We start from the raw sequence: 22,810 nt of genomic DNA on the forward strand, positions 1-22,810 counted from the left end.
GGAAACTCAGCAATTTGCACATCCAACAGATTGCAATGAAATTAATGTTCAGATCATTTGTGTTATAAATTGATTACGGTATAAATATTGGCAGGATACTTAAGAACTTTTTCTATGAATAATGTTGTGCAATCCTTTACATCTGTCTGTAAGGGCAGGTGGGGTTTCCGTTTAAGGTCTCACTCAAATGATTGAAGTTCTGACAGTGCAACACTCCATTTGTGTCCTGAAGTACCATCCTAGATTATATGCTGAAGTCTCTGGGAGGAGAGTGGGTTTGTAGTTGAACTCACAATGTTCTGATTCAGGAAGGAATGCAGTCAACAAAGGCTGACCCCCAAAACTGAAGGACAACTAGAAATCAATCAGACTTGAATATTTAAATGTCATAAGTGGATCCAAATGTGAAATTTAGTTTTAAATTCACTACTTTTAAGGGCCAAGAGAAAGGTATGAAACAAAATGAACATTAATCTACTTTAATATGTTATACAGAAAAAAAATTGGTATTTTTACTGCAAGAAATACTTTTGAAAAAAAATACAAAGGTTCTCAGGCACCATAAACAGATTTTGGCAAGAAGATATGATCAGAAGTTAGAAGTTAAATTCCAACTCTGACAGTTTTAAGAAGCTGGCTAAAACCTTGCTAAAAATGTAATATTTTTGAACCGATTGATAAGATTGGTTCATATAAGATTAGTAAATTGATATTAATCTGGTACATAAGGTGCAAGGAAACACAATGAATTGATTTTAGTGATTCATGTCTTTTTGTGCACAATTAAACAGATTAAACTTCTTCCAGCAAACAAAATTGTGAATTCTGAAGTTGCAATTTTTTGGGAGAGATCTTCCTGATTCTGTTCTGATCAAGGCTATGGTTTAGGCAGCAATTGAATGAATCTTACACTCTGGCCCTATTAGGTGCAAGACCAATTTTTAAAAAGCTATATCTTTAAAAAAAAATTTAATTTAGAGTACCCAATTATTTTTTTTTCCAATTAAGGGGCAATTTTAGCATGGCCAATCCACCTAACCAGCACATCTTTGGGTTGTAGGGGTGAAACCCACGCAGACATGGGGAGAATGTGTAAACTCCAAACGGACAGTGACCCAGGGCTGGGATTCAAACCCAGGTCCTCAGCACCGCAGTCCCAGTGCTAACCACTGCACCACATGCCGCCCAAGCGATCATCTTTCTAATGAATAATTGAGTCTTAGCAGAGAGAAAATAAAATTGTAGTAGCATCATCATATTTTCTTCACCGATCTTTCTCCAAGCAGTTCTGAGTTCCAAGGTAAAAAGTATGGGAAGCTAACCTGGACACAAGTAAAAGCTACAACTAACAGTTGAAGGGTTTTACCAAATTGTTGCAAACTGTAGTGGCACTGTCAATATCTTAACCTGACACATTGATACAGATTGCGTGAATGATGCTGTGTAAATGTCAAACTATTTGCAAATTATTTATGTCACTTTTGTTATTGTTTTAACAGTACATTAATGGCCTCTCCAGTGCAACGCTCAGCAAAAAAAAAAACTGAACGAGCTTTTTCCTATAGTTGGGATGCTGAGCAATCTGTAGAGGGCTGAACGTACACTCGGTTGTCATTTGTCCAAGACTGTACATGATCTGAAGGTTTTTCACTTTAAACGCCAACCTATGTGGCAGATGATGTATGTGTTTCTTCAGTTCTGTGATTACCAGCTCAGAGCTGTGGTGCAACACTCTTCACCTCATCAGTTCCAGGAGCTGCGCTCCAATGTGGGTGAAGTATTCGCAGCAAGATGGCTTCTGACATTCAGTGAGGAGGTGGCATTCTGCTGTAATTTCGGTTTATAGATTTTTGAACAAATTTTCTGCTGCTGGCCAACTAAAACAATGTGTCCGTTGAACTATTAGTATCCATACATTATATTTGTGGATTTATCTTTTCAAAAAATCTAACTTTTATAGAAAGCTACTGTCACTAGCTGAACGTATCAACAGCCACGATTCTTCAAGCACATAACCCAGTTTGGATTTGTAAGACTAGATAATGAGCAGCAGTTTTTCTCTGTAGTGAACCATTAATCAGAGAAATGATCCTTGCTGGTGTTTAGATGTTTTACTTAATTCTTTACCTCTGGCCTGCTGCCCCACTAGTGTCAAAATTATTATTTCTCACCCAGCAGGTGATAAATAACAACTTCAGCCATGATTAATACCGTGAATTTCTCAACCAGTCTAATGTAAAAAACAAAACCTGCAGAACAAGTGGGTGATAATTGTTGTGAGAGCCATGGGAGCTGTGGTCTTGCTGTAAAAGAAACTGCAGGAAATGAAGCGCACACCAGTAACCCAGCTGATCCTAAGAGGCATCATTAGAGGAACATCGCTATCAGCCTTCATTTGAACATCACTTTTCTTTCTTCTCCCAACTGCTCATTTGAATCATTTGGTCAAAAATCAGTTTGTATATCTGGCTGAAGCTCATTGAAAAGACTCAATGAAGCTCATTGAAAAGAATCCTGCAGAAAATTCAACAAATGAAGTGCTGCACTAATAATAACCACAGTTATCAATTATGCATGGTTAGTCATGAACGTTGATCAGCAGACAGCTAACAAAGAGATATACAGTCCAGCTGTCCTTAATATGCAGCTTCTTTCGGGATAACTATTTCAGTACCTAATTAATTGTATTCCATCAAAGGGCCTAGATATTTCAAAAAGTTTAAAATATTGTTACATTCTCTGTATTGCTATAACTGATATAGTGACTATGTAAAGTTTTCATAATTTGTTTATACTTTAGTTTTACTTTCAGTCTTTGGGCTGCTGATAAATTGCCTTTCTTGCTTATTGTTGGTATTTTGCATTTGTGCCATAGTGTGTAATATCAGCTCATTGTAAATCTATTCCAATGCTGACAATACAGAATATGTAGAAAAATACATTTTAATACAGATCAGACAAATTGGCTGCATTTAGAATTAATACCTGTCACTCTAGAAAAATGCTTATTTGATTAATTTAAACCGTTCACAAAGTTTGCAGATAACACATCTTTTGTATACCCACTTTTCTGTCCCAGTATTATGTTTTGATTTTGGTCTTTGATTTTTTGCCTTTTGAAATATTCAAAAACCATCATACTATCCTGTGGCGGATTTGCAATGTCAATTTAAAACATATTAATCACATTATTAGCAATTCAAATATTTGCAAACATTGAGATGAAGTTCTGAGAAAGACTTACAAAATTCTGAAATGTATTGTTTATACCAAGTCACAGTACAAGCAGCTCCTCATCACAATATCAGCAAACACTGACACTTCAGAATACTCTACTAAATATAGTGGAATAAGTCTACATTGATCAACCTTTGGACTGACTCCATTCAGACTTTATGGATAGGCAAGTCTCCAAAATACAGGTTTAAAGATGGGCTATTCATTTGTCATTAGGACAGATTGGTGCTTACTAAAAGAGATTGAAGAAAAATGTAATTTTCATTTCTTTGGGTAGTATTTGGAAGTGAAAAGAAATGACAGATAACTCAAACATACTAAAATGTTTTACTCTATCATACAATATTAAGATTGCATAAAGCAAATAAAAAAAACCTCTTTAAATGTACATATGCCACAACCTTAGCTTTTCACCACAAGCATTTATTTATACAAAATCAATACATTAAATAAAGGAAGTCGTCAGTGAAAAATAGTTAAAGTTCACAGCTCAAAGTACATATATGAGGTGGAGATGGAAGCTGGGGGCTAAATTTGTTTGCTCCCAAAACATGCCTATTGACTGAAATGCAGGCAGCATGCCAACAGTGTTGCCTGCTGTTTTAAATGATTGCAGCATGTCACCAGCACCAACTGTGTTGCTTATTGGCTGGGTGTTGCAGGGGACCAATATTGTCAGTGACGAACACCAATTAGTTTGTGTGCATTGCTTAAAGCTAGCCTGCACCTCTTCAGGGGAAGCTGCATTATGCTGGAGAACATGTTGGGAGTCTTTTGTGAGCTGAATCCTACCTGGGGAACACTGACGAATGGGAAATAAAGTTGTCATAGTCCCAGATGACAGGCTGCTTTCCCTTTGCGGGGGAAAGCTGACTGGTGGTTTAACCTCAGGATCCCCACACCTCAGGTGAGGGGCAAGGTTGAGAAGGTGGGGCCTTCATGAATAACCTCAGCCGGTGCGGAAGTTGAACCCTCGCTGTTGGCCTTGCTCTGCATCACAAACTAGCTGTCCAGTCAACTGAGCTAAACCGGCCGGAAGAATGGCACACGCTGAAGAATGACCCAACGTGAGACAGTAGGCTCCGAAGTTTCAGATGTTGCACTTGGTGAATGAAGTGCAGAGCTGAGATGTTCTGCATCTTCAGGGGATAACATAACCTTCGAGACAAAGAAGTCAGTGAGAGCAACTATCCTCTTCACTCACCTACCACCAGTCTCTATCAATCATGTGTCATCTGATACCCATGCTTCACCACACCCTGAAACACTTTGCACTGCTGCAAGCCTCACACTCACAGCTTGCACAGACTGCAAGATATTCAACTATGGCATCCACATCACCCCAATAGAATGCACCACTCACTAAATCCTTTCTTCTCTCTTGCAGGACAAGGTGACAGAAAACTAGATGGAGTATGAATTATGCAGAGTAGAGGTTTCACTCTTACCCCCATGGAGATGACGGAGGCCATGGCCAAAATGGTGGTATGCTCATACTTAATTCTCCTCCCACCTCTCTATCCTACATTCTCTTCTGATTTACAAATTTAGGGGTGTAAGCATGCACTTCTTTCTATCCCCTTGACACACAATCTCACCCTGTAGACTTTCTCTTCTCAGATAAACAAGAAATGTACCTTGGAAAGGAGGTGGAGGACGAACAAGAAAGTGGTGATGACGAAGACAAAAGACCACCACTTGATTCACTAGCTCAGATAGTAGCATCATATATATTGTACAGGATAGCATAACAGCAACATCAGCACATGTTGAGACAGTGGGCAGTGGCAATGACTTCATGCAGCATGGGGTATGAACCTGCCATCCTCTCACCCTTAGCATTCCATCAGTACCCTTTGTTGTCCCCAGTCAGCCCTGTCTGTTGCTGCCATGCTGAGATGGTGCAGTCCGCAGACAAGAATTCAGCCCAGGACTGCTCGAGGATGGTTTCTCCAAAGCCACCTGCAGCCCCCTCCACTGAAAGTCAGCAGCCTTTCAGCAGCGCTGTAGTCTAAACTAACCTAAGGTGTCAGCCTCGGCTCAGTTATTAGTGCTTTCACCTCCGAGTCATAAGACTGGTTCAATTCCCACTCCAGGGCTTGAGTATGAAAACCGAGGCTCAGAAGTGCAGTTCTGTCGGAAATGGCATCTTTAGGATTAGATTTTAAACTGAGGTTTTGTCTACTCTTTTGGGGAACACAAAAAAACCCCCATATCATTGTTTCAAAGAGGAGCAAGGAGGTTATCCCTGGTGCCTTGGGTAATATTAATCCCTCAGCCAAAAACAGATTATCTGTTACTTATCACCTTGCTGTTGTGGGACCTTGCTGCTCAAAAATTGACTGCCGCTTTGCCTATATTAATAATAATAATCTTTATTGTCACAAGTAGGCTTACATTAACACTGCAATGAAGTTACTGTGAAAAGCCCCTAGTCGCCACATTCCGGCACCTGTTCGGGTACACGGAGGGAGAATTCAGAATGTCCAAATTACCTAACAGCACGTCTTTTGGGACTTGTGGGAGGAAACCAGAGCATCCAGAGAAACCCACACAGACATGGGGAGAATGTTACAACATTACAGCAGTGACTTTAACTTCAAAAATACATTGGCTGTGAAGCATTGAGCTGTCTGGTGGTCTTTATTATGAATGCATTTAAAAAAAAATTGATACCACAACCCGTCAAACTGCAAGAAGGAAAACTGTATAATAAGGGAAACATGTTAAACAGTTCACTAAAACTAATATTTTCCCAAATATTATGTAATATGCTTATTCAGAGGTTATCCAGGCCAAGCAAATCTGTTATAAATTAAGAGAAATTTTGCCCTAATATAAAAAAAATAGCTAATAGGCTGGATTCTGTTGGCCACACTTGGACAACCAGGATACTCACAATTGAGTGACCCTCTTTCTGGCTCATTTCTGGAAGGAGCTATCCCATGAATGTTAATATGAAACAGGGACTAATCACCTTGCAAATGCATGGATCTTCTTTCAATGCATACTTGTTAAACCCAAAGAAAGCAGATTATCAATTTAGGCTACAACCCAGCTAACGTGATAATCCTCTAATGTGACAATGCAAATTGTCCTTTCGTGCTTGTGGCAGATAAACATCGTGTTTGCTAATATTTAAAAACACTGATCTAAGAGGACATTTAGAGTTTCCAGATTATTCTTTAATTGACATATTTCTGTCAAATTGTTCATTACATTTATATTAAACAGAAAACAAAGCACTGGGTTCATCGTGCTAACAATTAGGGTCTGCAGATCTTTGTAAAATATTATCTGTACAATGTTAGAGGAGACAAACTGCAATTGTGTTAACTGCACTAAACTTGGCAACCAACTCTTTTAAATACTTGTCAGTTTTCTTTGTAACTTGATGTATTTTATTTTCTAACAATAATTTCCTCCTTTTATTTTGTCCTTCATCAATTACTTTGTGGAAGAACCTCTTGAACACCTGGATGCTGCATTCAAAACACTCTCTTGATCATGCTCTTCAAAGTATTGATGCTCTATTCTTCGACAAAACTTGATGAGGTTTTCATAATTTTTCACTTTTTCACCAAGTGCATCATCGGTCAGCTGAGTTGTAAGGATTGTGAACAAATGACCAAACACCAGTGCATCCAGTTCTGTTGGCCTGCAGCACAAACATTAAAAAGGTTAGCAAATCATTATTTTCAAAGGCAACACTGAGGCCTGTAGCAATATTCTGTCACAAAGACCAGGTTAAGGAAAGGTCGTTGCAAGGGATATTAACATACCACTCTGTTCCCCAATAAGCTGTTGGCATTTCCTAACTAAATTAAGCTGATCTCTATAGGTTTCACAGACGTAGACCATCTTAATTTTTATTACTGTAATTTATTATACAGGTACATCAGCCTTATGAAAAAACCTGTCATTAACAGATTAATTACATTTTTCCCAAATGAACATAAATTAAATATACCAAAATAGTACACTTAAAAATGTATGTAGGATAATGTCTTGTGACTACTGACAGTTGCTCTTCAGCTCTCTTCTGTGAAGAATTAAAACAGGAGTCTGCTTCCCCTGCAGCTACTGTGCATAACAAAGCCATCCTTAAAATAGAACGTTGCACTTCAAATAGCAAAATACATTGCTTCTGGGCATTTAAGCTGCTAACGATTCTAACACTGTTGATAAAATAAATTACATGGTAGTAAAATTTCTTTGTATTCGTGGCTAAACAAATGGAAATAGCGAACACACAAAAATTGAATGAATACATCACTGGCGTAAAAACACCACTACTTTTATCATATTACACCATATCTGTAATCACAACAACGTAACTTACTGTCGAGTGAAGAAATAGGGTTGGGTTCCCAGTCTTTGAGAGAGAGCCTGACAGCATCGATCCACATCTTCGAGCACCTAAAAGCCACCCAGAAGGATAAAAACAGAAGTTTACACGGGTCATATACTAATGTCTGGCATGGAATAAAAATATCTCCTCACTTTTGGGTCAAATACTGTATAAACGAAAATAATAGCATTCTGCTTAGTTGAATACTGTGCATCCATCCAGAATTTGGAATTATTTTTTTTTAAGTATACAATTCTGGAAGGGCTGGACAGACTGGATGCAGGGTTATTTGCTTATGCTGGGGAGTCTAGAACAAGGGGTTGCAGTCTCAAGATACAGGGTAGGCCATTTAAGACTGAGATGAGAAGAAATTTCTTCACTCAGAGGGTGGTGAACCTGTGGAATTCTAAACCACAGAAGGTTGTGGAGGCCAAGTCACTGAATATATTTAAGAAGGAAATAGATAAGGGGCAGTAGTGGTTAGCACTGCCGCCTCACGGCACCGAGGACCAAGGTTTGATCCAGGCCCCGGGTCACTGTCCGTGTGGAGTTTGCACATTCTCCCCGTGTCTACGTGGATCTCACCCCCACAACCCAAAAAGATGTGCAGGGTAGGTGGATTGGCCATGCTAAATTGCCCCTTAATTGGAAAAGAATTGGGTACTCTCAATTTATTTTTAAAAAGGAAATAGATTTCTAGACTCTAAAAGGTGTCAAGGGGTATTGGGGAGAGCACAGGAGTATAATGTTGAAATAGGGGGCCAGCAAGGAATCTTGTGAATGGCAGAGCAAGCTCGAAGGGCTGACGAGCCTACTCCTATTTTCCTGAATGCTCCTATTTTCTATGTTTCTAGTTCAAATTAGACTACACTGGGCTCCAAATACTGCTAATTTTGAGTCTGACTTTCTGCCACATCAAAATCTAAACTGAGTGTGTTTAATGTTATAGAACTTCAGAAAATGTTCTTCGCCACACCGCTGGATAAGCCTGTTGCTTTAATATTTCCAATTTTAAAAATCCTAATATAAAACTAAAAATAAGACGTGCGTGTGTTTAATATTGTGACTATATCAAAAATATAAATATCCATTAATCAGTCATGGTTCAGTACTTAAGGCTTGCTGTTATGAAGAGCTTTAGTATTCCATTATTAATATGACAAGCTATAATTTTACAGGTTGTGAAGTGAGTGTTGTAATCACATTCACAAAGCATATTTTGATAGGAGCTCTTTGGCAAAGTGGATAAACATAAATCAGGCATAGTAGATTTTTCAATATGGTGATAGTTTCTCACTTCAGGTACCATGCCCTAAGAGAGCGATGGTGACTATGGACCTCCAGGCTAAGTCTCGCTCGTGAAGTGTGAATCATCTTTGTTAGTGGTACATTCATCAAGTTTACGAGGCTCTTTAAAAATATTGTCCGTTGTCTACATTGACCTCTTTTGCCATCCATTTTCCCATCAGCATTAGAATTTCGAAATCGTGATTCCTTGTCATGTGCCCAAGAAATTCCAACTGCCTCTTCCTGATCTTGGTCAGTAGAGTTCTTTTGGTCTCCGATTTTCCCAGCACTTCATTAAGTGACTTGTCCAATGTTTCTTCATTATTCACTTCAAAAACCACAACCCTGCAGCCTCAATTCTTCTCTGCATTGTAATAATAATCGCTTATTGTCACAAGTAGGCTTCAATGAGGGTACTATGAAAAGCCCCTAGTCGCCACATTCCGGCACTGTTCAGGGAAGCCGGTACAGGAATTGAACCCCCGCTGCTGGCATTGTTTTGCATTGGAAGCCAGATATTTAGCCCACTGTGCTAAACCAGCCCCTAAGCAAAATCTGTGGAGATGCCGGGGATTGAACCCAGGACCTCATACATTGTTTCACTGATCGTTCAACTTTCACTACCGTACATCAAAATAGATGTGATTCCAGGATTCCTAAGCTGTATTTTTATGGCTAATTCTGAGTTGATCCATAAATCTTTTTCCTTTTTTGAAATGCATCTTTGGCCATTACGATTCTTTTGTCTAATTTCTTGACTGCACTTTCTGTGCGAAGTTAACATACTTCCTTGGTGACAAAATGTGTCTACCTGTTTGATATTTTCATTCTTTATTATAATCTTGCATTTCGGTGTGAATTTAGTTTTGGATACTACTAGTATTTTGTTTTCTACCATATAACAGGGTTACTTCTGGACTTATAATTTGATTAAAACTACAGTAATTTCTTATGTTTGTTTTTAAAAATATATGCGGTCATGTATGAATATTATATATTCAGACAATAGTCATAATTGTGAAACTTCCACATCTTCAAACTCATTAGTGATCAAACTAGAAAAGATACAGATAGATAAATGGCACTTTCACACTCCACAGAAATTTTATTTTGAAAGTTAATGCCCATTATCCAGGGTATACGCATGATGCTTTCATTATCCAGCAGCCTACATTATTCGACAGGCCCCGGAGAATAAGTAGACTGTTGTTGTGACCTGCTCTTGTAACCATAGTTACTGGCACCTATTTGAACCCCCACATTGCTCTTTAATGAAAGAAATTTGACAATCTTTTATGCAGAGTAACACCGTTGGCTGATGTAATGTCATAGAACATAGAACATAGAACAGTACAGAACAGGCCCTTCGGCCCTCGATGTTGTGCCGAACAATGATCACCCTACTTAAACCCACGTAACCCGTATACCCATAACCCAACAATCCCCCCATTAACCTTACACTACGGGCAATTTAGCATGGCCAATCCACCTGACCCGCACATCTTTGGACTGTGGGAGGAAACCGGAGCACCCGGAGGAAACCCACGCACACACGGGGAGGACGTGCAGACTCCGCACAGACAGTGACCCAGCCGAGAATCGAACCTGGGACCCTGGAGCTGTGAAGCATTGATGCTAACCACCATGCTACCGTGAGGCCCCAAACACAACGTCATTGGAGTCTTCACGGGATTTTGTGGAGTTGACCTCTTTGAGCAGCATCTTGTAAATAAACCCCTTGCATTACTTGACATGAACTTGACGTGTACCACCTCTAATTCGCTCTCTTTGTGGTTACAACAAAGAATATAACACCTCCTTGTTGGGTCAGGCGAACAAGTGACTTCAGATATACAGCAAGGAGGAGGACTCTGTGGGCTGCACAGTAGCACAGTGGTTAGCACTGTTGCTTCACGGCACCAGGGTCCCAGGTTCCATTCCCGGTATGGGTCACTGTCTGTGCAGAGTCTGCACGTTCTCCCTGTGTCTGCGTGGGTTTCTTCCGGGTGCTCCAGTTTCCGCTCACAAGTCCTGAAAGACGTGCTTGTTAGGCGAATTGGACATTCTAAATTCTCCCTCAGTGTACCCGAACGGGCGCCAGAGTGTAGTGACTAGGGGATCTTCCAAGTAACTTTATTGCAATGTTAATGTAAGCCTACACTAATAAAGATTATTATTAATGTGTATCATCTACAAGATGCACCGCAAGATGCAAGTATCATCTATAAGATGCACTGCAGTAACTCACTTTCCAAACCTCTGACCTCTACCACCTAGAAGGATAAGAGTGATGCATGGGAACACCACCACCTGCCAGTTCACTTCCAAGCCACACAACACCCTGAATCGGAACTACGTTACTGGCGTACCTACAACACATGGACTGTATCAGTTCAAGGAGACTCAGCCCACCTGCTAAAGAGCAACTAGGGATGGGCAACTATCTAATAATAATAATCTTTATTATTGTTACAAGTAGGCTTACATTAACACTGCAATGAAGGTACTGTGAAAATCCCAAGCCACCATACTCCGGCGCCTGTTCAGGTACACAAGAGGGATAATTTAGAATGTCCAATTCACCTAACAAGCACGTCTTTTGGGACATGTGAAAGGAAACCAGAGCACCCGAAGGAAACCCATACAGACACGGGGATAACATGCAGACATCCAATCCAGGAATCGGACCCGGGTCCCTGGTGTTGTGAAGCAACAATGCTAAGCACTGTACCACCCTCAATAATGAAAACAAATCACAGCAGATTGCAAATACAATGTTGTGCATTTCAACTGAGCAACTATCAAAAACATCACATGGATGCTGATGCAACAATGGTGTGATGAATGTAGCGAATTATTTACATTGTATTATGTGTCTTTGCAATAATGTTATTAAAACAATTTAGGTTAAGGTATGCAGATTATATGTTTGCTAAAGCTGTGATTAAGGGGTTAATGGCTTGGCAGGCTGTGATGTCACTCATGGAAGGGGCTGGGTCTGTTTTTAGCATTGTTTTCCTGCCCTGAAACTGTTGTTTTTAAGTTTCATTTTTTAAAAAAGAGTTCTGCTCTGGTTTCTAAGGAAAGGAGATGTATTCGCACCAAAGAAAAAATTCTGGAAAATCTGAGGTCTGGCAGCATCTTTAGGGAGAGAAAAGAACAATATTTTGAGTCCAGATTACCCTTTATCAAAGCTAAAAACAGAGAAAGTGGGAAATATTTATATTGTAGAGTGAGAATGAAAGATGAGTCATAGCCACAGAAACCCAGTGAAACAGGGTGCTAATAGCCACAGAAACCATAAGAGTATTAATGGCAGTCCCCAAAGAGGACAAAAGGTGTGAAAGGCCAAACTGCAGAGAAACTATCAGAGGGTAAACTGACAGATGTCAGGGAGGGGGAAGGGAAAAGCAAAGGAGAGAAAGGGTAAGGAAAGGTGGATGAGATTGGGGGGGGGGGGGGGGGGGGGAGGATTAAATATATATATAAAGAAAGACAAGAAAGAAATGGTAATAGACAGTTAAAATGAAATGGGATGAAAACAAATGAGTCGAGGTGGGGTAGAGCTAATCATTTGAAGCTGTTGAATTCGACGTTGAGACCGTAAGGCTACAGCGTGCCTAACTGGAAGAGGAGATGATGTTCCTCCAGTTTGCATTGAGCTTCACTGGAACATTGCAGCAGGCCAAGGACAGACATGTGGGCATGGGAGCAGGGTCTTGTGTTAAAATGGCAAGCAACGGGAAGGTCAGGGTCCTGAATGCACACAGACCGAAGGTGCTTAGCAAAGCGATCACCCAGTCTGCGTTTGGTATCTCCGTGTGGTGAATGTGATTCACACCGGATTATAACCTGTATATACATGTGTCTATATTGTAAGTGCAGTTGCACTATCTGACCTCCAGGGGGAGTAGCTCTGGGAATGCTTGAGAGTTGTACGGGGCTCCTCCCTTGGCTCCGCCCAGGACTCCTCCACCGGGAGCTGCTGTATAAAGATCAGTGCCACAGGGTCAGCCGGCCAGTTCACCGAAAGTTCAACGGCTAACAGGCTGGCTCTGTTGTAAGTATATTAAAACCGCTATTCTAATCCTACAAGCACGTGTCCGTAGAATTGTTGGTTCCAACACTCCAATATAGAGGAGACTACACTGGGAGAAGCGAATGCACTAGATCATATTGAAAGAGGTGCAAGTGAAACGCTGCTTAACCTGGAATGTGTGTTTCTGGTCTGGGATGTTAAGCATGGAAGAGGTAAAGGGGCAGGTGCTACAGCTTCTGCGATTGCATGGGAAGGTGCCATGGGTGATGGGAGAGGGTTTGGGTGTGGTGGAGGAGTGGACTAGATTATCTTAGAGGGAACGGTCTCTGCAGAATGCTGACTGAGGGAGTGAAGGGAAGATGTATTTGGTGGTGGCATCATTTTGGAGTTGGCGGAGGACGGAGGCTGACTGACTTCTGAAAGCTTCTCTCCCAAGAACTTTGTGCATAAATCCGTAAGCCACTGAGAGTTAACTGTATTAATAAGTGGCATTTGACCCATATGTGTGGATTTTACTCAATTGAAACTTTCTAAGTAGATGGGAAAGTAAGCTCAAATACTTTTTTGTAAGAACAGATGAACTGTTAATTGAAAAGCTGTTTTTCCCCATGGATGTTAATAGCATTAATCCTGTGTTAATAATGAAGTTTGTTTTAATATAAAATATCCCTAGTTGACATGTAGGATTAACTTCAGGGGCGAAGTAGCCTTCCCTCAGTTTACAAATTGAAAAATTGTTGGGGCTCCGTCCGGTTTCTTCATATAAATTGAGGTCTGGTCCGGATACCGTAACAATTGCTTGGATTATTTTTGTAGGTTATTGTTCTATAGACTGATCAAAGTCTTCAAAAATCAACATTTTTTTTGCATTTTGCATAATGTTGCCATCAAAACAACAGTAGGCATTCAGTAGGAAAAGGAGCAGTCTCATGAGGTTTCAGGCAGGACAGATACATCAGAGAAGGCAGCACAGTGGTACACAGCGAGAGGGAGTGGCCCATAGAGACTGATACCGGACTACATGAAGTCTTATTGTATCAGGTTAAACATGGACGAGAAAATCTCTTGTTGATTACCACCTACTTCTCCCTCAACTGATAAATGAAAATGAAATGAAATTTGCTTATTGTCACAAGTAGGCTTCAATGAAGTTACCGTGAAAAGCCCCTAGTCGCCACATTCTGGCGCCTGTCCGGGGGGGCTGGTACAGGAATCGAACCGTGCTGCTGGCCTACTTGGTCTGCTTTAAAAGCCAGCGATTTAGCTGAGTGAACTAAACCAGCCCCTAGTAAATCAGTACTCTTCCATGTTGAGCACCATTTGGAAGCACCACCAAGTGTAACAAGGGCAGAGTCCACTCTGGGTGAGGGGCTTGTCCATAAGTAACACCACTACTGAATGAGCTGCTCGAGTCCTGAAGAACATATCTGCCAAACTGGACCTCCAATAGGTGATGATATAATCAAACTAAGGGAAAAATCCACTTGATCTCATCATCAGCAATCTACTTGTTGAAGATGCATCTGTCCATGGCAGTACAGGCAGAAATGATCACCACACAGTCTTTGTGGGGATCCTATCTTCATACTGAGGACTCCCTCCATCGCGTTGTATAGCACCACAATTAAGCATAAATGGGATAGATTTTGAAGAGATCTAGCATCTCAAAATTTCGCATCCATGAGGCACTGGGGGTCATTACCCACAGCAGAATTGCATTTCACCACAATCTGAAACTTCATAGCCTAGTATATCCTTCAATATCTACCACCAAGTTCAGGGACCAACCCTGGCTCAAGGAGACCTCACACCACAAACAGCATCAGGCGTACATAAAAATGAACTCTCACCAACACACAGGACTACATGCATGCTAAAACCACGGAAGCAGGGACATAGTTAAGCCATTCCGCAATGAATGGGTCAGATACAAATTCTGCAGTTCTGCTGTATCCAGTTGTGAATGGAGATAGACAGTCAAAATAATGGGTAACAGAGGCTCCATGAACATTCCCATCCTCCACGATGAGAGAGCATATCAGTTTACAAGACAGGCTGAAGCATTTGCAACCTCCTTCAGCCACAACTGCCAAGTGGATGATCCATCTCGGCTCCTCCTGTGGTCCCTACTATTATAGCTGCCAGTTTTCAGCCAATTCAATTCACTCCATGTGGTACAGAAATGGATGAGCACACCAGTAATACAACAATATCTCGGATGGCGTACTGAAGACCTATTCTTCAGAATTAGGTATAATAATAATAATGTCACACGGAGGCTTACATTAACACTGCAATGAAGTTACTGTGAAAAGCCCTGGGTCGCCACATTCCGGCACCTGTTCGGGTACACAGAGGGAGAATTCAGAATGTCCAAATTACGGAACAGCACGTCTTTCGTGACTTGTGGGAAGAAACCGGAGCACCCGGAGGAAACCCACGCAGACACAAGGAGAACGTGCGGACTCCGCACAGACAGTGGCCCAAGCCAGGAATCGAATCTGGGACCCTGGCGCTGTGAAGAAACATACTAGGGTGCACAGGTGGCATTGGTAGGTTGCAAAGGCACTTGGAGGGTGCAAGAGTGCTCCCCTGTCCTGTCCCCGGACCACCTGGGGGTCTCCAATAGCCTGCGGGATCCTTCCCATGTTTGTGTGGACAGTACTAAACAGCGTCCTGGCGAAGTCTCACAGGCACGGCTGTCAAGTCCCAGGAGCTGGGTGAATCCAGTGGCTGGGGCAATTAAATGAGCCATCCAGATCATGCCAGCAGAGTGTGTCAGGTGGCTTGTGATCTGCCAGATGCGGAGCCTGATTTGTGGTTCTCGACTGATTCACTGATTGAGCACAGCTCCATATCATGCACAACAGGGTAGCTGAATCACAGCCTATATTTTCTATTGGGGTCGTTTAGGAACTAAGTTTCTTTGGGATAGGATTTCTGGTTAAGCACTTGCTTCCAATAAATGAACATGCGACTACGTTGCCTTGGAGGTAAACAGCCGGTAGCCAAGCTGATCAGAATACAACAGTGAGCGGGAGAGAGTGAGAGAGCTTTAGATGCAAAACTCCAGAGCAAAGAATTGTAGAACCAGGAGAATTCTGGCCCAATGTGGCCACACTGAAGTTGCCAATGTTAAACGGAGAGTTTACAACCGTGGGACAGTTGAAGGAAATTTGACGGGAAATTCTTCCCTGAAGGAAGCAGAAGGTCCAAGAGATCTCAACTGTGAAACAGTACTCAGACCTAGGTGGTCACTCTTGTAATTTATACGTGTCTATGACTTAAACGTATTGAGGTCAAATGGAAAGTGAAGTGAAGACATTTGATTTAGAGTAACTGTTCTCTTGTATTTTTAACATCTTTAATGTAATTGACTATTTAAGGTAGTGTACTTTTTATTAATTAGTTATTAACGGCATTAATTTTCTTTTATTCTTGTGCAGTAAAATTATTTTGATTGAAACCATGAACCTTCATTCTTTTTGCAGTACCTAGATCTAAAAAGAATTAAACATGCTATTGGTCTCTATCAAGAGCATAATACCATACCTAATAAAAATTGATCAATTTCAACTGACCTTTTGGTTAGGATAGTTCCAGTTTTCTACTTCCTCAATGCTAAATAAAAATACCCCATAATTTTAAGATTATGCCAACTTGATCCTTGGGTAGGGTGTGTGGACAGTCTGGATCATGTTAACATCGAAAAGGAGGAGGTATTGGGGGCGGGATTCTCTGATCCTGAGGCTAAGTGTTGACGCCGTCGTAAACGCCGTCGGCATGGCCTCAGGAGCAGCAATTCTGACCTTGCACGGGCCAGCACGGCACTGGAGCGACCCACATCGCTCCAGCTGCCAATCCCCGGCGTCAAACGGACGGTGCGGGTCTGCGCATGCCCAGTGGGACCAGCGCCAATGCGCACATGCACAGTGGGACAGGCGCCAATGCGCACATGCGCAGTGGCTTTCTTCTCCATGCTGGCTCCAACGCAACATGGCACAGGGGCCTGCGCGGAATAAAAGAGGCCCCCAGTCAGAGAGGCCGACCTGCTGATTGATGGGCCCCGATCGTGGGCCAGGCCACAGCGGAGCCCCCCCCCCCCCCCCCCCCCAGGGATTGGACCCCACTCCCCCCCCCCCAACCAGGCCGCCCCCAGATGCATCCACACCGAGGTCCCGCTGGGTAAGAGCAGGTGTGGACAGCGACGACGGGACTCAGCTTTTTTTAGCGTGGCCGCTCGGCCCATCCTGGGCGGAGAATCCCGGGCTGTAGAGTGGCCCCAGACCGGCGCCGCGCTCACTGCGCCGGCGGCAATTCTCCGCTCTGCAGAGAATCGGTGGACTAGCGTGGCGCGATTCGCGCTGGTCCCGGTGATTCTCCGGCCGGCCCACGGGACGAAAGAATCCTGTCCTGGGTCTTTTAAAAGATATTAAGGTAGATAAGTCTCCAGGGCCGGATGGGATTTACCCCAGAATACTGAGGAAAGCAAGGGACGAAATTGCTGGGGCCTTGACTGACATCTTTGTATCCTTATTGGCTACAGGTAAGATCCGAGAGGACTGACAATATCTAATGTGGTACCGCTGTTTAAGAAAGGTAGCAGGGATTAACCTGAAAACTATAGGCCTGTGAGCCTCGCGCGGTAGTAGGTAAATTATTGGAGAGAATTCTCTCTCTTTTTAAAAAAAAAAAGAGTACCCAATTAAGGGGTATTTTAGTGTGTCCAATCCACCTATCCCGCACATCTTTGGGTTGTGGGGGGGGGGTGAAACCCACGCGGACACAGGGAGAAAGTGCAAACTCCACACGGACCATGACTCGGGTCTTGAGTGCCATAGGCAACAATGCTAACCACAAACGTACTAATCTGATCGGCTACATTTCCCTCCAAATCATTTATGTACACTACAAACAACAGAGGCCCAAGCACATATCCCTGTGGAACACCACTAGTCATAACCTTCCATTCAGAAAAACACCCTTCCACTGCTACCCTTTGCCTTCTGCCCTAATTGGAGAGAATTCTCAGGGGCAGGATTTATACCCATTTGGAAACAAATGGACTCATAAGCGATAGACAGCATGGTTTTGTGAAGGGGAGGTTGTGCCTCACTAACTTGATTGAGGTTCTTGAGGAGGTGACAAAGATGAATGATATGGTGAGGGCAGTGGATGTTGTTTTACAGTGACTTCAGCAAAGCCTTTGACAAGGTGCCTCATGGCAGACTGGTACAAAAGGTGAAGTCACACGGGATCAGAGGTGAGCTGACAAGATTGATACAGGACTGGCTCGGTCACAGAAGGCAAAGGGTAGCAGGGGAAGGGTGTTTTTCTGAATGGAAGTTTATGACTAGTGGTGTTCCTCAGGGATTTGTGCTGGGGCCTCTGCTGTTTGTAGTGTACATAAATGATTTGGAGGGAAATGTAGCCGATCTGATTAGTACGTTTGTGGATGACACTAAGGTTGATGGAGTGGCAGATAGTGTTGAGGACTGTTAGAAGATACAGCAGGACACCGATAGGTTGGAGACTTGGGCAGAGAAATGGCAAGTGGAGTTTAATCTGGACAAACGTGAGGTTTTTGGTACGTCTAACATAGAAGGAAAATATACCATAAATGGCATAACTCTTAGGAATATAGAAAGTCAGAAAGATCTGGGCGTGCATGTCGACAGGTCTTTGAAGGTGGCAACACAAGTGGACAAGGTAGTCAAGAAAGCATACGGAATGCTTACCTTCATTGGACGGGGCATCGAGTATAAACTGGCCAGTCATGCTACAGTTGTATTGAACCGTGGAATATTGCGTACTGGTCGCCACACTACCAGAAGGACGTGGAGACTTTGGAGAGGATGCACAGGAGGTTTACCAGGATGTTGCCTGGTCTGGAGGGTGGAGAGGCTGAATTGACTCGGACTGTTTTCATTAGACAGCCGGAGGTTGAGGGGTGACCTGACAGAGGTCTACAAGATTATGAGGGGCATGGATAGAGTGGATGGGCAGGCACTCTTTCCCAGGGTGGAGAGGTCAGTCAGCGGGGGCATAGGTTTAAGATCCGTGGGGCAAAGTTTAGAGGAGATGGGCAAGGCAGGTTTTTAATCACGGAGAGTGGCGAGTGCCTGAAACGCGTTGCCAGGGGAGGTTGTGGAAGCAGATACATTAACAGCGTTCAAAGGCATCTTGACAAACACATGGATAGGATGGGTATAGAGGATGGGTAAGGCACAAGGAAGTGCTGCGGGTTTTGACAAAGCTTGGTATCATGACCGGTACAGGTACTGTCCATGTGGAGTTTGCACATTCTCCCTGTGTTTGCATGGGTTTCGCCCCCATTACTCAAAATGTGCCGGCTAGGTGGATTGGCCACGCTGGATTGCCCCTTAATTGGAAAAAATGAATTGGATACTCTGAATTTATTTTTTTAAATGACCGATACAGGTTTGGGGGGGCCAAAGGGACTGTTCCTGTGCTTTGTTCTCTTTGATCCACAGCAAGGAAACTGGCTCATCCAGTCGGTCACTTTTCAGCTTTCTAATTTCAAAAAAATGAAAAACAAAAAGGAAAAATGAAAATCGCTTGTCACGAGTAGGCTTCAATGAAGTTACTGTGAAAAGTCCCTAGTCGCCACATTCCGGGGCCTATCCGGGGAGGCTGGTACGGGAATCGAACCGTGCTGCTGGCCTGCTTGGTCTGCTTTAAAAGCTAGCAATTTAGCCCAGTGAGCTAAACCACCCCCCTGCAACCCTACTTTATGTTTCATGTCCTCAATTTAACTTTGTGTGCGCATATTGTGCCATATTAAGAACTAGAGACTATCCTTTAAACAAACTGTGCCTGGAACCAATCACTCACTTTTAAGAAAACACAATCCTAAATGCTAAATCCTGTTGAATGTCACAAGGTACATGCTAAGTATAGGTGAGAAAGTATCTTCCTTCATCCATTTAGAAAAGATTACAATCTCCTCACCATAAATGATGGTTAGGTTTCCCCTAGAGGTCTATTTCAGAAGTTGAACTCTCTTTGCACAAAATAATTTATTTTAAAGAACTTACAATTATACAAGCACAATTTATAACCTCAGACATCCCAAAGTGCATTATATAATGAAGTACTCTTGAAGTGTAGTCATTGTTGCAATACAAGGAAACACAGCAGCCAATTTGTGCAAAGCAAGATCCTACAGTTGCAATAAGAGAAATGACCAAAGAATCAATTTCAGTGATGTTGATTAAAGGGCAAATATTGGTCCAGACATAAGGAAAACACCTCTTTTTCAAATTGTCCCATTACATATTTTACCTTCTCTCAAGAGGGGAGTAAAGGACTGAATTTAACATCCCAACTAAAAGACCGCATTTCTCACAGTACTTCAGTATGCACTGAAGTGCCATCTTAGATTATGTACCTCAAGTCTTTGGAGCAGGATTTGAATTCCTGGTCTACTGACTCAAAGGCGACTGTGATACCACTGATCAAAGACTGATGCAAGGGGTATGAGAAAAGTTACAAGCATGTCTGCCATCAATTTGGTCTCTTGTTCAATCAGTTTACCTTGGAATCTTGTTCTAGATTTAAGTTTCCAATTTAATTTACTGCCAGACCTGAACAAGATGCCTCCAATATCTTAGCAAGGTTCAAGGATAGAATGTTTCTTCTGCTTCTTGGTCACCAAACACAATACTACAGGTGTGACCCGAGTGGCAGATCATAAACTTTCAGCTTGGCATCCTCCCAATTTGTGAACACTCCATCATCACCACCATAATCCCCATGGTTTCTAATCTACATCCACAAATTGTATTCAGGAACTCAATGTAAACCATTCAAAATTATAGATATTAAGGCGTGATTTAACGGGAAAAAAATCCCATTGTGGGTGGGTTCAGTGGGGTGTTTCCCAGTGCTTGTAGCACTTGGGGCGATCCCACTATCGAAAGGGATTCCTATTTGTTTGGGCCTCGACGAGGAACACCCCACCGAGGCTGCATTTCATTTCCTGCACCGAGGAGCTCTGTTCGTCAGTACAGGAAGAGAATGGCACCCCGATCTCTTCATTCTCCCATCACGAACTACAGGCCCCAACTTACCTGTTTTTAAAAATATTTTTTAAAGCAAAACAATGTTTATTCTATGAACTCAGATTAACCTTTTTAAAACATGAAGAGAATATCTTAGCAACCATCAATTCAAATACAACCTCCAAAGAATACAACACTAAGCAATCCTTAATAACTTCTCAAACAACATCCAGAAGACAAAAGAAACACCTTTTCACAGAAGCACATCAGGTTTACATTCACCACTGAAAACATTTATAATTCTGAGGAGCAGCAAGTGGGAGAATTCGGTAGTGCGAATCTACCAGGACTAGAGTGCGGAGGTGGCTAAGCGGCGGGCCGGGTTTAACCAGACGAAGGCGGTGCTGCATGCCAAGCAGGTCAAATTTAGAATGCTGCAGCCTGCGTGTCTGTGGGTAACATATAAGGACCGGCACTACTACTTAGAGTCCCCGGAGGAGGCGTGGGCCTTTGTACAGGCGGAGAAGCTGGACTTGAACTAGGGTCTGGGGGCTGCAGGGTCCTGTGTACTACGGTCGTTGCTGTTTTTGTAATTTTGACATGTGTTCTTTGTGCTGGGTTTTTGCTCTGTTTCCAGGTGGTTCTGTTGGGTATGGTTTGTAATTTTGACACGTGTTTTCTATGCTGGTTTTTGCTCTGTTTCCAGGTGGTTCTGTTGGGTATGGTTTTGTGTTATGTGGGGGTTTGTTTTTTCTTCTGTACGGGGCTGGGGGATGGGGTGGAGCTGGAATTTGGGAACTGTGTCAGAAAGGTGGGGTGGGGCAGCGTGAAAGCGCGGGCTTTCCTCTGATTTCCCGCGTTGCGGGGCAGGAGGGGTGGAGCTGGCGGTGGGTGCGTGACCTCTACTGTTTTGTTCCCGCGCTGAAGCGGTGCCAAGGAGGTGTGGCAGGAGGGGGGATGGCCCCATGTCGGGAGGGGCCGGGTTTTGGCGGGAGTTGCCGGGGTCAGCAGAAGTCAGCTGACTCACGGAAGTATCATGGAGGGTGCGTCATGGCTAGGAGGAGTCCTAGCCTGAAAGGGGGGGGGGGGTGTAAATATCGGGTTGCTGCTGGAATGGCCAAGAAGGAGTTGGTGTGGGCCGGGGGGGGGGGGGGGGGGGGGGGGGGGGGGGGGGGGGTAGAGGAGAGGCGGTATCGTCATGGGGAACGGGGCGGGCGGGGTGTGCTGGCCTGGGGCGAGCAGTCGATGAGCTATGGCTAGTCGGCGGGGGAGGGGGGCGGGGTGCCCTCTGATCCGGCTGATCACCTGGAACCTGAGGGGGCTGAATGGGCCGGTTAAGCGGGCTCGGGTATTTTCTCATTTGAAGAGGCTGAAGGCGGACGTGGCTATGCTCCAGGAGACCCACTTGAAGGTGGCGGACCAGGTTTCTCTGAGGAAGGGGTGGGTGGGGCAGGTTTTCCACTCAGGGCTCGACTCGAAGAACCGGGGGGTGGCGATTCTGGTGGGGAAGAGGGTGACGTTCGAGGCGTCTGAGGTGGTGGCGGACAAGGAGGGCAGATTTGTTATGGTGAAGGGTAGGCTGCAGGGAGAGAAGGTGGTGCTGGAAAATGTGTATGCCCCGAACTGGGATGATGCTGGTTTTATGAGGCGTATGTTGGGCCGCATTCCGGACCTGGAGGCAGGGGCCTGATTATGGGGGGAGTCTTTAACACGGTGCTGGATCCCCCACTGGACTGGTTCAGTTCAAGGACGGGTAGGACGCCGGCGGCGGCCAAGGTGCTGAGGGGGCTTATGGACCAGATGGGAGGGGTGGATCCCTCGAGGTTTGGGAGGCCGAGGGCGCGGGAGTACTCCTTTTTCTCCCATGTGCAT

General features: G+C 43.4%; 1 protein-coding gene across 1 annotated transcript in view; it reads right to left on the reverse strand.

Moving 5' to 3' along the window:
- Positions 1–6,400: 6,400 nt before the first annotated feature.
- Positions 6,401–22,810, reverse strand: part of mtx2 (metaxin 2) — a 140,393-nt gene continuing 123,983 nt past the window's right edge. The window contains exons 9-10 of the mRNA XM_038789326.1: positions 7,580–7,656; positions 6,401–6,895 (exon numbers count right to left, since the gene is read on the reverse strand). Coding sequence (XP_038645254.1) covers positions 6,685–6,895; positions 7,580–7,656 — 288 coding nt within the window. The 3' untranslated portion in view covers positions 6,401–6,684. The remainder of the gene's footprint in view (positions 6,896–7,579; positions 7,657–22,810) is intronic.

The sequence above is a fragment of the Scyliorhinus canicula genome, chromosome 2 (assembly GCF_902713615.1).
Source record: "Scyliorhinus canicula chromosome 2, sScyCan1.1, whole genome shotgun sequence".
NCBI lineage: Eukaryota > Metazoa > Chordata > Chondrichthyes > Carcharhiniformes > Scyliorhinidae > Scyliorhinus > Scyliorhinus canicula.